This window comes from Carcharodon carcharias, chromosome 19 (assembly GCF_017639515.1).
Source record: "Carcharodon carcharias isolate sCarCar2 chromosome 19, sCarCar2.pri, whole genome shotgun sequence".
In the NCBI taxonomy this organism is placed as follows: domain Eukaryota; kingdom Metazoa; phylum Chordata; class Chondrichthyes; order Lamniformes; family Lamnidae; genus Carcharodon; species Carcharodon carcharias.
This window is the reverse complement of record NC_054485.1, coordinates 13,063,445-13,078,793: the sequence shown is the minus strand read 5'-3', so window position 1 is coordinate 13,078,793 and position 15,349 is coordinate 13,063,445. Positions and strand designations below refer to the sequence as shown.

Sequence of the window (15,349 nt, the reverse complement as noted above, 5' to 3'; positions counted from 1 at the left end):
ATTTATCCATATTATACTCCATTTACCAGATCTTTGCCCACTCACTTAAGCTATTTATGTCCCTTTGTAGCCTCTTTATGTCCTCTTCACAATTTACTTTCCTTCCTATCTTTGTGTCATCAGCAAATTTAGCAACCATACCATCAGTCCCTTCATCCAAGTCATTCATATAAATTGTAAAAAGTTGAGGCCTGAGCACTGATCCCTGTGGCACAACCACTCATCACATCCTGCCAACCAAAAAGGACCCATTTATGCCAACTCACTGCTTCCTGTTAGCTAGCTAATCTTCTATCCATGCCAATGTGTTACCTTCTACACCAGGAGCTTTTATTTTCTGCAATAACCTTTGATATGGCACCTTATCATTTGCCTTCTGGAAATCTAAGTACAGTACATCCACCGGTTCCCCTTTACCAACTGCACAGATTGGTTAAATATGATTTCCCTTTCACAAAACCATGTTGACTCTGTCTGATTGCCTTGATTTTTTTGAAGTGCTCTGCTATAACACCTTTAATAATACTTCCTAACATTTTCCTTATGATAAACGTTAGGCTAACTAGCCTGTAGTTTCCTGCTTTCTATCTCCCTCCCTTTTTGAATAAAGGAGTTACATTTGCTATTTTCCAATCTAATGGAACCTTCCCCAAATCTTGGGAATTTTGGAAATTAAAACCAGTGTATCAACTATCTCACTAGCCACTTCTTTCAGGACCTTAGGGTGAAGTCCATCCGGACCCAGGGATTTGTCAGCCCGCAGCCCCAACAATTTGCTCAATACCACTTTCCTGGTGATTGTAATTTCCCCCGAGGTCCTCCCTCCCTCCCATTTCCTGATTTACAGGTATTTCCGGGATGTTATTTGTATCCTCTATACTGAAGACCGAAGCAAAATACCTGTTTAATTCATCCATCACCTCCCTCTTTCCTTAATCAATTCCCCAGACACACTTTCTATAGGACCAACATTCACTTTGTTAACACTTTTCTTATTTAAATATCTATAGAAACTCTTATTATCCGTCTTTATGTTACTAGCTATCTTTCTCTCGTACTCTAATTTTCCCCCGCCGCATCTTTCTGACAAACTCCCATTATCTCTTCTTTTACACTCTGTCCTACCGTGTAGTTACAATTAGGGGCCCTGTACATCATTCCCACAAGTGACTTCTTGCCTTTTTCATTTCTCACCTCAACGCAAACACCTTCCATATTCTGGTTTCCTGAACTTAGGTCATCAGCCCTCTCTACTGTGCTAATACCATCATAAATTAACAGAGTCACACCTCCACCTTTTCTGAACTTCCTATCCTTCCTCAATGTGACGTTTTCTTCAATATTCAGGTCCCAATCTATGTCACCCTGTAGCCATGTCTCTGTAATGGCTATCAGGTCGTGCTGATTTATTTCTATTTGAGCTATCAGTTCATCTGTTTTGTTTTGAATGCTAACTGTGTCGAGATATAGAGCCTTTAATTTTGTCCTTTTATTAATATTTTAAATGTCTAGCCTTATCTGCTGATTTACTTTTGGATTTGTACTTTCTGTCCCTTCCTGTCATGGTCTGTTTATCATTTCCCATAATAGTACTTTTCTTTCTTGCCTTGTCTCTACTCTTTAGTTTATCATATCTTCCCAAATTTAATCCCTTGCCTCCACTATACAGTTTAAAACTCTCTCTACTTCCCTAGTTATGCGGCTCACAAGGATACCAGCCATAGCACATTTCACGTGTAGTTCGTCCGAATGGTGCACATCTGACTTTCCCCAATACTAGTACCAGTGCCCCATGAACCGGAGACCACTTCTCCCACACTAGTCTTTGAGCCACGCATTTGTTTCTCGAATCCTGTTTGACCTATGCCAATTTGCATGTGGCTCAGGTAATTATCCAGAGATTATTACCTTTGAGGTTCTGCTTCTTAATTTGGTGCCTAGCTCCTCATACTGACTACGCAGAACTTCCTTGCTCGTCCTGCTTATGTCATCGGTACCGTCATGGACCACAACAGCTGGATCTTTCCCCTCCCTCTGCAAATTCCTCGCCAACCCTGAGCAAATGTCCCAAATCCTGGCACCGGGCAGCCAACAAAGCTGTCTGGACACTTGCTCCTCACTCTTGAGAACAGTTTCAATCCCCTTTACTGTACTGTCCATACTGCCACTACATTCCTTTATGCTCCTCCCATTGAATGGCTTCCTGTACCACAGTGCCATGGTTAGTCAGCTCAGCCACCCTGCAGCCCCATTCTCATCTGAACAAGCTTAAAGAACTTCAAACTTGTTGGACAATTGAGGAGGCTCAGACTCCCCTTACCTGCCTCAGCTGCTTCCTTCCATTATAAGGTCAGAAGTGGGGATGTTTGCTGATGATGATTGCACAATGTTCAGCACCATTCCTGACTCCTCAGATACTGAAGCAGTCCATGTCCAAATGCAGCAAGATCTCGAAAATATCCAGGCTTGCGCTGACAAGTGGCAAGTAATGTTCACAACATACAAGTGCCAGGCAATGACCATCTCCAATGAGAGAGAATCTAACCATCACCCCATGATATGCAATGGCATTACCATCACTGAATCCCCCACTATCAACATCCTGGACCAGAAACTGAACTGGACTAGCCATATAAATACTGTGCCTTCAAAAGCAGGTCAGAGGCTAGGAATAGTGCGACGAGTAATACACCTCCTGACTCCCCAAAGCTTGTCCACCATCTGCAAGGCACAAGTCAGGAGTGTGATGGACTACTCCGCACTTTCCTGGATGAGTGCAGCTCTCACAATACTCAAGAAGCTTGACACTATCCAGGACAAAGCAGCCCGCTTGATTGGCACCCCATCCACAACCATTCACTCCCTCCACCACAGTAGCAGCAGTGTGTACCATCTACAAGATGCACTGCAAGAATTCATCAAGGCTCCTGAGATGGCACCTTCCAAATCCAAGACCACTACCATCTGGAAGGACAAGGGCAGCAAATAGATGGGAACACCACCATCTGGAAGTTACTCTCCAAGCCACTCACCATCCTGACTTGGAAATATATCGCCGTTCCTTCACTATCGCTGGGTCAAAATCCTGGAACTCCCTTCCTAACAGCACTGTGGGTGTACCTACACCACATGGACTGCAGCAGTTCAAGAAGGCAGCTCACCACCACCTTCTCCAGGGCAACTAGGGAGGAGCAACAAATGCTGGCTCTGCCAGCGAAGCCCACATCCCGTGAATGCATAATTTAAAAAAAAACACCCTCCTGTCCCTGACCACCTTCCAAGTCAGAAGACCCTATCCTCAGGGGGTGTGACTGCCTCCCGGTACAAAGAGTCCAGGTAACTCTTGCCCTCCCTGATGTGTCCACTGCTCAGCCTCTAGTTCAATGATTCTGAGCCAAAGCTTCTCAAGCCGCAGGCACTTACTGCAGACAGACTTGCCCTGGATCACACTGGAATCCAGGAGACCCCACATGCTGCAGCCATGACACATCACCTTTCTTGCCACACTTATGTGCTTTAATTAATTTCTTAATTATTTTATTCAATTATTTATTTTCTTTTATAAATAATAAATTTATCACAAATTCCTGTACTATTTTAAACCTTAGAAATAGAATAGACCTTGACTACTTACCAGATACTCACCAAACAGCTAGCTTCTTTCCCTGTAGTAGAGAAAGAACCAGCTCCTACAGGGTGAAAAAGTTAGAAAAAACAAAGGAGCACCTCCCTCCCCTCCTCACCGAACTTCCTCAGCACACCAAACTCTCACACTCCGTTGAGGTCGTGCTCCCGTACTGGTCACGCTGAGAGTGTCTGAATTTATATATTCTAAACAAAGGAACAAGCTAAGCCCAGGTACAGCAAGACCAGTTCAAGCTAGTTCAAGTTAAACTATCTCCCCTCATTACATTGGGAAACTGGAGGTGAATGGAAAATCCCAGGTGGCCTCCTTAATCTCTGGGTAACCAGGCTCTCAATGAGCCTAGCTGTTTGCCCACCTCGTGAAGACAGATGGCCTTGCCAGCCTTCAAAACTGCGCCAACCTCAGGAATGGAGTTGGGAAACTGGCATGATGCCTGGCCTCATAATTTTTGGGCCCCATCCCCTTTGAAAATTCAGCCTTAGTCTTTACTTCAATCATTAATCGTAGCTACAATTAATAATAATAGGGTGTGTGTGTGTGTGTTGGTGCGTGCATGCGCACCATAATGCATTAAAATATGGATTTTAATGTCTAGAAAAGGACCCATTTAAATTCAGACTCTAATTCAACACAGTTTGCTCGTCACATCTGATGAAAGAAGCTACATATATTTTGGAGTTGGGATTGGAAAAAGGCTCTGTCTGAACAGTAAAAGATTATTGGTATATATGACAACTTAAAGATGTTTTCTCCACTGTTACACACTCACATTAAAATACTGTAAACAGATCCCAACATTACACTGGAAACATTGAATTATTTTCCTCTGATAGACACTGTCTAACCGACTGTGTGTTTTCAATAGTTCCTGCTCTTTTTTTGGGAGTTGGGATTTGGATGTAGAGTTCTTCTTGTCATTAACCATTCACATACCTGCCCAGGAACAATACTTTGTGAATACAGCTTGTTTAATTGAACCAGTTTATTTGGTGTACTGTTGAACTTCAGGGCAATGCTATAGAGTGTGTCCTCCATTCTGGCCTGTAAGAAGAACCACACACTGTATTTCCATCTGTTAATTAGAAAGACAAGCATAGGAAGTGATAGAATTGGAGAATACTTACTCTGTATTCTATAGTGTCTACTGGTTTCTCTTGGATTAATTTTCGACCATTTTTCTCTTCCCTTTTGTTTTCTGAAGGATTTTGAAAATACAAAAAAAGTGAAAAATCAAATGAGGTTTCTCACTTTGGGCTTGGAGGCCAGTCCATATGGTCTTCTGCATAAACTTGGCTTGTATTCCCTCGAGTACAGAATTTTGAGGGGTGATGTAATTGAGATGTTTAAAATGTTAAACAGATTCAGCATGGTAGATCCTGCACTTCTGAATGTCAGAATGCTACTTCCCCTCTTTGCCTTTTTATTGAAGCTTCCACCTATTTCAGACAGAATCCACCACTGTCATGTCCAAACCCCAACGCCATGTAAAATGGGCATGGATTGGCTAGAAATGATTGTCCAACTTCACAAGCCATTATAGTCCATTTCTTCTGCAAGTGGCATGTTCTTAAAAAATGGATTTGGAATTTTGTTACATATAGTGCGCTGAAATCTTCCCCCCTTGTTTTAAACATGAGTTAGTTTGATCTCATGGGAACATTTTTCACACAGGTAACTAAATATGAATGAGTGTACCAGAATGATTTCAATTATAATTTAATTATCCTCTGGTGTTGGTGAGAAATGGATTTCATGTGATAAATAATAAGAATAAAGAAGCAGTTTCTTGCTCAGCTGCAATCTGTCTACATACACTTTCTCCTCAGTGCATTAATCAAGCTCACTGAACTAATTCCTAGAGTTAACTACTGTTTTCCAGAACTGTGAAACTCCTTATCCATCAGTCTGCTCTTCTTCCTACAATCCTTAGGTTTTTAAAATCTAAGATTTGAGTAGCATACAACAGAAAGTAATATTTATATAATACCTTTAACACAAAGAAACATCACAGGAGCATTATAAAATAAGACACTGGGCCACAAAAGGAGAAATTAGGTCAGATTATCAAAAGCTTGGTCAAAGAGGTGGGGTTTAAGGTGATTTTTAAAGGAGGAAAGCAAAGTAAGAGACGTGGAAAGGTGTAGCAAGGGTATTCCAGAGTTTGGGGTCTAATCACCTTTCCCGCATTACCTTATTTACATCCCATGCAATGAACTTGACTTGTCACCAGTCTTCCTCAGCTTTAGACTAGCAATGGAAAATTTAAAAAAGGAGCACTAGGATCTCCCATGGTTCTGTTGGCAAAGGCACTAGGTGGTTTGGTAACAGGCCTTACAGATCAGGAAGGCCCAGGTGTGATCCCAGAGTTACCTAATCTTAACTGGGGTGACAGTGAGAATAGTCTAGTTCACCTCATTGTCTCTGTGTTGTGAAGAGGAAAAATCAGTCAGGTTCTCCACTCAGGTGGTAAACCAGTGAATCTTACATGCGTGTGTGTGTGTGTGTGTGTGTGGGTTGACAGTGGTACTTCCATAATATAATAGCCTGCTGACAATCACTGCCTGTGGGTCTGCATTTTAGCAAGAATCACCTTCAGGAGAGTAAACAGCAAAGGGAGGGAAAATAAAAATCTCCCTGATTAAGATATGCTCCCCACCTGAAATGCTTATGCATGACTGGCTTTCTACTTCTAACCCCCTCCATACGAAGGAACCTGCTCCTCTTTGTTTTGAAATTTCTGCAAAGGTATGTGTAAGAATTCACATGTTTAATGATACTAGCTATTTGAGCTTTTTAATGATTTAATGATCAATTTGATTTATTTATGCACAAACTGCAGTGTTGCTCGAGTTGGGTCAGTTCAATGCATCATGGCTCTGTGGTATAGATAGCAATTACATCAGAGAGCAAGCTTAACAGATTTTTGTGATACTCAAGCTGAAGAAGAAATTGTGTGACTCCTGTTATTGTCTAACAGACACTTCTGCAAAACAGTCGATGGATCTCACTCGTATCTTAGCTTGTTATTTAATAGCATTGGACTGTGCTGGTTTCCGTTTCTATTGCCAGTACTCAAGGGTATCTAAAGACAGTATTTATGACAGTGTGCATAGCTTGTGCAGCAACCTACTCTTTCCACATACCCAGACCCCACCCCCATTTCCAAAGTATTATTTTATCGTCCTTGGAAGAATGAATGGGTGAGTGAAACCTGTATCTGAACCCAGGACCCACTTGCCTGCAGTGCAATCCTTGTCCAACTGAGCTATCCATTGCTTATACTTCAAAAACATAACAATAAGAAAAGGTACGCTGAGTGGAATGCAAATCCTGCTGCCATTGCCTTCCAAATGTCTATAAAAACAAAAGAAATATCAAAGTAATCCTATTACCATAATCCTATAGACTAAATGTAAGCACATGTATACTTTTTGCTTTTAGATTCTATTAAACATTTTTTTAGGGTGATTATCCTACTTGCTCATTCTTCTGAGGGCACCGAATCCTTTCCTATAGCAACAGCTGCCTAATTGATCTGGAAATGCATGCAATAATCTTGGCTCAGTATGTTGCCACTGTCAACTCAATGTTTTCACCTGAACAGTCAGCAATCAACATCAACTCCCTGTATTGAACGAGTGCACTCATGCTTGTGCAGACCATGGCAAATTTTCCACTCAACATGCTCAGATCAAAAAAAAAAATTAATTGATCTACCCAAAAGATATTTTTTTATGAAGGCTTATCCTTCCACTCCTGAAGTCACTGGACTATAAATTGAATTATGGACTATAAGTTGAATTATGTGTGAAAATGGGTGCATGGAAAGAAAAGGGCACAGACTCCCCACATCAGGTGGTACCAATGCAGGCAAAATCCGTACCACTTGTCTATTATAATGATCTATGCGTGCAGCCGGAGCAACCCATTCTATTCACCGGTTGCTTGCGGTGAAGGGAGGCCAAGATGTTACTTAAAGATAGTCAGCAATTCTTAAAGGGGAGGTGGATTGTGGATGTAAAATCTGGAGTGCAAGTTCTGGAGGAAATGGCTAAAGGAGAGAGAGAGGAGACACCATTTTTTTTGCCACAAGAACATGGCTCCAGGGGAAAAAAAACAATGATCTAACAAAGTTGTCGCGGTAATAAGGCTGCTAAAGTACTTTCTCATCGTAGCTTTACCACTCACAGCCTCATTAAAATATAGCACTCAGAACACTCCCTTCCTGACTCCCTCTGCACACTCCACCTCGCTTCACTAAACATTGTTTACCACATATTCACGCACTTACAACTATTAAAAACTTCACTTGCCCACAACTCCCATCTCACATGCACACGGGTGGAATCTTCCGGTCCCGCCAACAGAGAGGAGCTTGGCAGGTGGCGGGAATTTCATTTGGTGGAGGCCAAAAATCAACTTCCCAACAGCAGGATGAAATTTTGGAATTATATTCTTGGGACTTTAAAAGCTTCCCGACGAACAATGTTGGGAAGTCCTTTTGCATGTATTAGCATATCATACAAACTCATTAAAAGGCCAATTCACCAGAATTAAGATCCCCCTCCGAATTAAGTTCCCGCCAGCGAGAAATCGGAATGTTCACTTTTACGACTGCACCCAAGTGGCGTGCACCTGACAAGCTTGACTTCTTCCATGTTCAATGGTGAGTTGCCGCTGCATCATCCTCTTTGGGGACCATCTGTAAATGCTTGAGACCAGGTGGTCACAGTGAGAGTTGCGTGGAAGATGACCAAGGAAGGGAGGAAGGGTTAGCAGGGTAGAGTGGAGCAGTGGCTGGGCAAAGATGGAAGAGATAGTGCAGGCTATCCGGGTGCCCTTTAAATATGGCACCTGGACCTTCGACCCTATTAGGTAACAGGGCTTTGGTCGGGGGTGGGGGAGTGGTGGTAGTCAGCAACTTCCTGCCTGTCTCAGACGCCAGAATCGCAGATGCCAATGTGATGAGCTGAACAGCACAAGGTTGCACGTGGTTAGCTGTTCCTCCCTGCACCTCCCAAGCGGAAATCACTTCCACTTTTGCCCCTGTCACCAAATTTAAACTCCAGAATGGAACATTCCAGCCTTGGTTGCTCCACTGTGACTGTCATATTCTTTAGACCTTTCACTTACTCTTTCTTGCATGAGAAATTGGCACACGACAGCAAACAATGGTCTTCCACTGGAAGAGAAAAAGCCACTTTACACACCCTCTGTTCCTTGAATAAAGCATCTTGACCATCATGGGAAGGAGGAGTGGCGGCACTGGACACACCGGGTGGGGTTCCTTTATATCTACTCTGTCTCTTTTGACCTCTCCCTCACCCTACATGCTTTGCTTGACAAGTTTCAGATGCTTTCTACACTCACTTCTTTCTTTCTGTTCTTCGTCACATCACAAACTAACCCTTTGTCCCTTTCTTTCATTTCAGCTGCTGATGCCCTTCAGCCAATGGAGGAAAGGCAGTGCAGTGCCAGGGAAGATGTGCCAGTGTCACTCAATCTTCATCTTGCAAGCACCAACTCAGATAATGGTATCGCAAAGGTATCGCGTAGACATTTGAAGCTAGGCTAGAGGACAGATCTACACATGGTGATAACTGGATACAAGTGCACAGACGCTGGGTTGGAGGTTAGGATGGCACCAATTCCAGCTCAGCAGAGGGCGAGATCGCATATTAGTTCTGCTACAGAGGACTTCAAGGGCCTAAGCTACCAAAGAAGGCTCATACGGAAATGCCTGGTCAGCCCACCAGGAAGCCTGCATACAATGCGTGGAGAAGTCAAGCTCCAATTTATCTCAAGATTTCATGCAGAATGTGGAGACTGTTCTACCCACCATGAATCGAGTGGTCAACTCCATCAGCACCGCAGTGGAATCCACCTCGACAACTCTGACAGCTTTCATGTGAGCACGGGCTGCAGCCATGGAAGCTAATTGGGCTCGTCTGGTAGCTCACATTGCTGGCATGAAAGGTCAGACAGCTACCATCTGGGCTTTGGGGACCAGTGTTGGAAGGGATTCCCAAGGCGTCAGATCACTCCAGCGTTCTGTTCTCCAGCAGCATCCTCGTGTTGTTCCAGGAGAGTGCTTTGGATCCATAGCAGAGGCACCTTTTGTCCTCTCTACGGATGACAGTATGCCTGCTCCCTGGCCAGCCACTCTGCCTGTGCCACTTCTCTGTCAGTGCATCTTCTAGTATCATTCAGCCAGCTGGCCCAAACTGCTGCAGCCTAAACTGAAATGATGCAGTCTGTAATCGGATTTTCTAGGCCCCGAAATGCTTGAGGTTGCCTTCCAAGGCCACCTGAAGTGTGGCCAATGGAAGCTCAGCAGCCTTTCACTTCCAGGGATAATCTGATTACTTACAAGTGGAAATTTGATATTTGCTCATGCTGATACATCAGTGCTAGCCTCATATCCCAAACATTCCTGATCCCCCTCTTCTGTTTTCAGATTCTTAAAAATCAGGATGTAGTTTTTCCAGCTGAGTTTGAGTCAGGACAGGGGTTATAGCTGAGGAACCTTTAGGAGAAAACAATCATAAAATGTCATTTTAAAGTACTCCTTTACTGTTTCAAGCTCAATAATCTAATTAGCCCTCAAGGAAGCAATTTCTCCCACATGCTGTCTACAATGTAGGAAAGCTTAAAATGTGAGCAGTAACACATAAGCCATTCTCTCCATCGATGCTAGGATCTTGGAGCGATAACTAGAAAAAAAACACGAGCTGTAAAATGTGAGTCTGTATGTGAGCCTGGAGAGGATAATAATGGCGGGGGACCACTGCTGATCAGAATGTTTGGAAGGGCGATAGTGCAGGTGTACCGTGCATGCACCAGAAGCACACAGAGATTGTGATGTCAGTAAGCGCCTAATGCTAACTTGGCTGTCAATCTACCATTTCAGATCTCATAGGTCCTGTTAATTCCCTCTCTTAAATACACACAGCTGGTCAAGAGTACAGCTGCACAAGGGACTAGTGCTATTTAAAGGCAGCAGCCTGGAACTTCCTGGTTAAAAGCAAAACACTGTGGATGCTGGATATCTAGAACAAAAACACCTGGAAAAACTCAGCAGGTCTGACAGCATCTGCGGAGAGGAATACAGTTGACGTTTCGAGTCCGTATGACCCTTCATCATACAGACTCAAAACGTTAACTGTGTTCCTCTCCACAGATGCTGTTAGACCTGCTGAGTTTTTCCAGGTATTTTTGTTTTTGTTCTGGAACTTCCTGGTGCTTCTGCCTTTCTTTTGTTGCTGCAGATCCAGTGGAAGTACTGTGTTGTTGGTGGAGCTCACACGGTTTCAGAAACTGTTCTAACACCTGCTGAAGCCAGAATGCACTTTCCCTTTAAGAAGTGCTTGAGCTTGTGCCCTGCTCACATGATCCTGGGTCCCCTGCTAAGCATGCAGTCAGTCAGCAGCCTGTTTAGCACTGGGCTGCAAGCCATAATCATGGAGGTGAGCAGGCAGAATGAAGATTGCTTGGTGACTGCATCGCTTTGATTGGGCATGGGATAATGGTGCATCATGATCCCTGCCCCAGCAAATAGGCCATAACCAATTTTTAGCCCATGGGGTTTTAAAGAAATCTAAAACTGAGTTTGGTGCAGGTGTATGTTTGGACCACAGTTAACTTGGTTTGCCTTGGTTTTGCCTAGTTTCACTCAATGTTCAAATATCCTGTGAAAATATCATGTAATATATTTTTGTAACCCGTTACAAGCTTTGGAATGCAGGATTACACATAGGCAGCAGTTTATGGTATACTGGCTGGTAAATTAATTCATAAAAAATAACATTCCTTAAAGTGGTTTTTATATTAGATTACATGTTATTCTAGTTCTAATGATTCCTGACACATGAGTCTTGTGCAGCCAGCAGCAACTGCAACTAAACCAGCTAGATTTGCAAGGCCAGAGACAAGAACATTTGTTTTATCTGCTGAGTCTTTCTGGTACATGAACTTAGCTAATCTCCATTTTGGTTTTGATAGCACACTGCACATTGGAAATTGTGACATTAGCAAATGGCTCATATACTTTTAAAGCAGCATTAGTTTAAGTGCAAGCAGGTTCTCCATTTTATTATTGTTCTGACTGAGACTAATTATCAGATTGTGAGCTGTAATCTTACACTGATAAAACACAGAATAATAAGTGAATGACCCTAGATCACTGGTACTGTGGATTTGTAGATTCCTGCAGGCTGCAAACAGAATTTTCAGAAGGACAAAGCAGAGAAAATGGACTGCAGTGGTTCAAGAAGGCAGCTCACCACCACCTTCTGAAGAGCAATTAGGGATGGGCAATAAAAATGCTGGCCTAGCCAGCAAGGCTCATGTCCCATGAAAGAATAAAAAAAAGATAAAGCCTCCTGACATATGAGAAGCAACATCCAGAAACATCTCAACCATTACCAATTCACAATTTTTTAAAAAGCTCATCAGTTTTTTTCACTTCTCCTGTAAAGGAAATGACTCCTTATTAAGATACGGTTTCATCAGCACTTGTTACTCCCCATTACTTTATGCGGGTCGGCATTAGTCATGTAGGAAACTTAACACTGAGCATCAATAAGCTACTCAAATGAGAAGGGTATCCAAGCCTGATCCTATTCTCAACCAATGTCCATGCACTGTAGCGTTCAGGTGCAGGACAGTTGCCCCACCCACTCCCCTGCCCATCCCAGGGAACTAAAAGCAACTGTAATACCCTTCTTCTGCCCTAGTTGAGATCACTGCCACAGACTAGGGAATGAACTGGGAACTTCCCTGACATGTGCATCTCGGCTATTGATAAGATAAAATTGCTAAGTCATTGGGAAAGCCTATGTGATCTAAGGGGTTAATTTTAATTCTTCCAGCCTGGTGGAGAGTGAGGTGGGAGGGGTGAGGATGATGGCTGTTATAATTTAGCAGGGAATTTAGCCCATTCTTTTCCCTTCCTGATACCTGCCCCAAGCTAGCGGAGCCTTTAAACATGCAGGTTGGGCTCCAATTGTGTCATTCATCATCCAACCAAAGGCTTGACTGAAGGAGAACAAGTGGCTTTGCTGTCCAGCCAAACCTACTGGAAACAGAAGCCAGGACCGGCCACAGAAACCCAGCAAGGTAAATTCAAAAAACAGTTTTCTTAAGGGACCTGGAGGAGCTGGAGTGTTGAACAGGTACTGACGTGAATGCCTTCAGAAAAGATGAGATGGAAGCTTGGCAGATAAAAATATTGCCCTTATTAAAAAAGGAAAAAGATGCTGTAGTATATGGCACAGATATAATAAACACACAGACACATTTATAAAATTAAACAATAATATTTACCCATTGAATAGTATTGTTGAAGATCAGTATTCCGTATTCTTCCTGATGGATTTATTATTGATGGAGAATGCGCAGCATTTAACACAGTTGCATTCTTTCTAGAGGAGGCCATCTTGTTGTTTTTATGCTCATTCCCTGGAGACTTTATTGAGATGGCTTTAGTCTGTTTAAATTTTTTCTTTAACCTTGAGAAAGCAAATTATGCTATTAAATTCTTATGACAATCATTGCCCACATAATTCTACTGCTCAACTCTCCAAATCCTAGCCTGTCAATGAGATAAAGACATTCCATAAAGGGATTTTACAAGTTCTGATTCCATGAAGGAAACTTAAAAAGATTCACCCACTGTCATTCTATAAAGCTGCTGTTTTGTTGGGCTCTGCTGTTTTGAGCAGTAAGGACACCATGTGGTGACAATGTGTTCTTGCTGCTTGGGAATGTAACTCTGTCACAGAAGGGCTGGGGCCTGGAATGGAGGACATAAAATTACTTTACCTTTCTTATTCTTGGAAATACAAACACTTGATTCTTACAGAAAGTCCTTCAAGTTGACAATAATTGGAATGAAAGGTATTAAGGCCATTCTGCCTCAGGAGGATTATTTCTGTACACCTACTAGCTTATTAAAAATTATTTCATGGGATGTGGGCATCCCTGGCAAAGCCAGCCTTTGTTGCCCATCCTTAGTTGTCCTTGAACAAGTAGCTTGTTAGGCCATTTCAGAGGGCAGTTAAGAGTCAACTATCAACCACATTGGTGTGGGTCTGGAGTCACATGTAGGCCAAACCAGATAAGGATGGCAGATTTCCTTCCCTGAGGTACATTAGTGAACAAGCTGGGTTTTTATGACAATCAATGATGGCTGTCGTGGTCATCATTACTGAGACCAGCTCTACATTCCAGATTTATTAACTGAATTCAAATTACACCAGCTGCCATGGTAGGATTTGAACCCATGTCCCCAGAGCACAAGTCTCAGTCTTGATGTTATCAATCCAGTAGCATTTACCACTACACTATCGTTTACCCCCTAAGCTTTCACAAGGGCAGGCTGTGCACCACAATCCTAAATTTGTTCTTCATTAAAGGCCTGAGATTTCGCTATATGTAGCAGATAATCCCATTCTCCAGCCATTCCAGTCGGAACACGGCTTGGAAAATCAAGGGCAAGCATGATCTCCCTAGATGTGCTCCCCTCTGGGAGCACTGCGTCAGCTCCAAAGCGCACCGAGGAAATCTTCCTCCATTATTTTCAATGTGAAAATACTTATCTGACACATCTGTGAGAAAAATGTGACATATTGAGCAGATAATATCTGACTCTCTAAATGGTCACATGATTCAATCAGCGTTTTGTGCTCCACGGGAATTTCTGTTGCTCTATGAAAGGAAAATAGTTAAGCAAATGGTCTCAATGAAGATGATGCAATAAGTTAGCTGACAAATAGTTCAAAATACAGCTAGAAAGCTCTAGAATCATTGTTAAACTAAGAGAATAAAGTGCTTCCACTCCATTATTGTAATTCCCTTTTTTTTAAACCTACTTTTAAATTTGTATTTTATTTTTAAACAGGCTTCCACTGTATAAAGGTTGGATCTTAAGCTGCAATACAATGAAGTAAGTTAAAGAATCTTAGGCCGGAATATTCCACTCCTGCTGGTGGCGGGGGTCATGGTGAGCGTGAATGGACAATATGGCGAGGAGGCCAAAAATTGGTGTTACACCGTTGTGAAACCAGTTTGTGATCGTTCGCTCCGTCCGTCAGTGGCGGGCCACATTTCCTGCCATCCAACATCAGGAGCTTAATTTTAATGCATTTAGATCTCATCATTGTGGCTGCATGCCAAAATCATCCCTCCACATCTCATTTACCTCCCACGCTGGCCCGACTTCAGAACAGAGTGAGTTACGACTGCCTTTAAAAGGCGTGCGCCTGGCGAGCAGAACTTCGAGGGGAACTCGGAGGTGAGTGCACACAAACTTGTGCAGTGATCGCAAGGATCGCCTGTAGGACATCAAGGAAGAGGTGCTACGCATTCGGGTAAGCGGGGGGGGGGGGGGGGGTGTGGTGCACAGGCAAGTCATTTTTTTCCCAGCTGGCTTTCAGTGCAGTGCCAGGTCAAGGACTCGTGTGGGTGGGGCTGGGGTGGTGGTGGGAAAGGCAGCACAGAGTGAAGGAAGTTCACAAGCACATTCCGGGGTGGGGGAGGAGAGGGGCTGGAGGGTGAGGGAAGCGGCCACACACTTGGTAAAGTGTGCATTCTTCCGCAGCTGAGACTGTTCAGCAGCAGCTCCGTTGACATGCTTGGAGTCGGGCCTCTGAAGCATTTTTGCCCACTCAAGCAACGCAAAAGCATGAATATGCCACTAATGCT

At 43.1% G+C, this 15,349-nt stretch overlaps 1 protein-coding gene across 8 annotated transcripts in view; it reads right to left on the bottom strand.

The window, feature by feature from the left end:
* Positions 1–15,349, bottom strand: part of si:ch211-15d5.11 (nuclear receptor coactivator 7) — an 85,850-nt gene that overhangs the window by 52,679 nt on the left and 17,822 nt on the right. For 7 of the 8 annotated variants that reach the window (XM_041212766.1, XM_041212762.1, XM_041212764.1 and 4 more), the window contains 3 exons: positions 12,971–13,155; positions 4,771–4,841; positions 4,580–4,687 (listed from right to left, as the gene is read on the bottom strand). In XM_041212766.1, coding sequence (XP_041068700.1) covers positions 4,580–4,687; positions 4,771–4,841; positions 12,971–13,082 — 291 coding nt within the window. In that variant the 5' untranslated portion in view covers positions 13,083–13,155. Of the gene's footprint in view, positions 1–4,579; positions 4,688–4,770; positions 4,842–10,016; positions 10,071–12,970; positions 13,156–15,349 lie in introns of those variants that run through there. The other variant, XM_041212768.1, reaches the window with a different exon arrangement.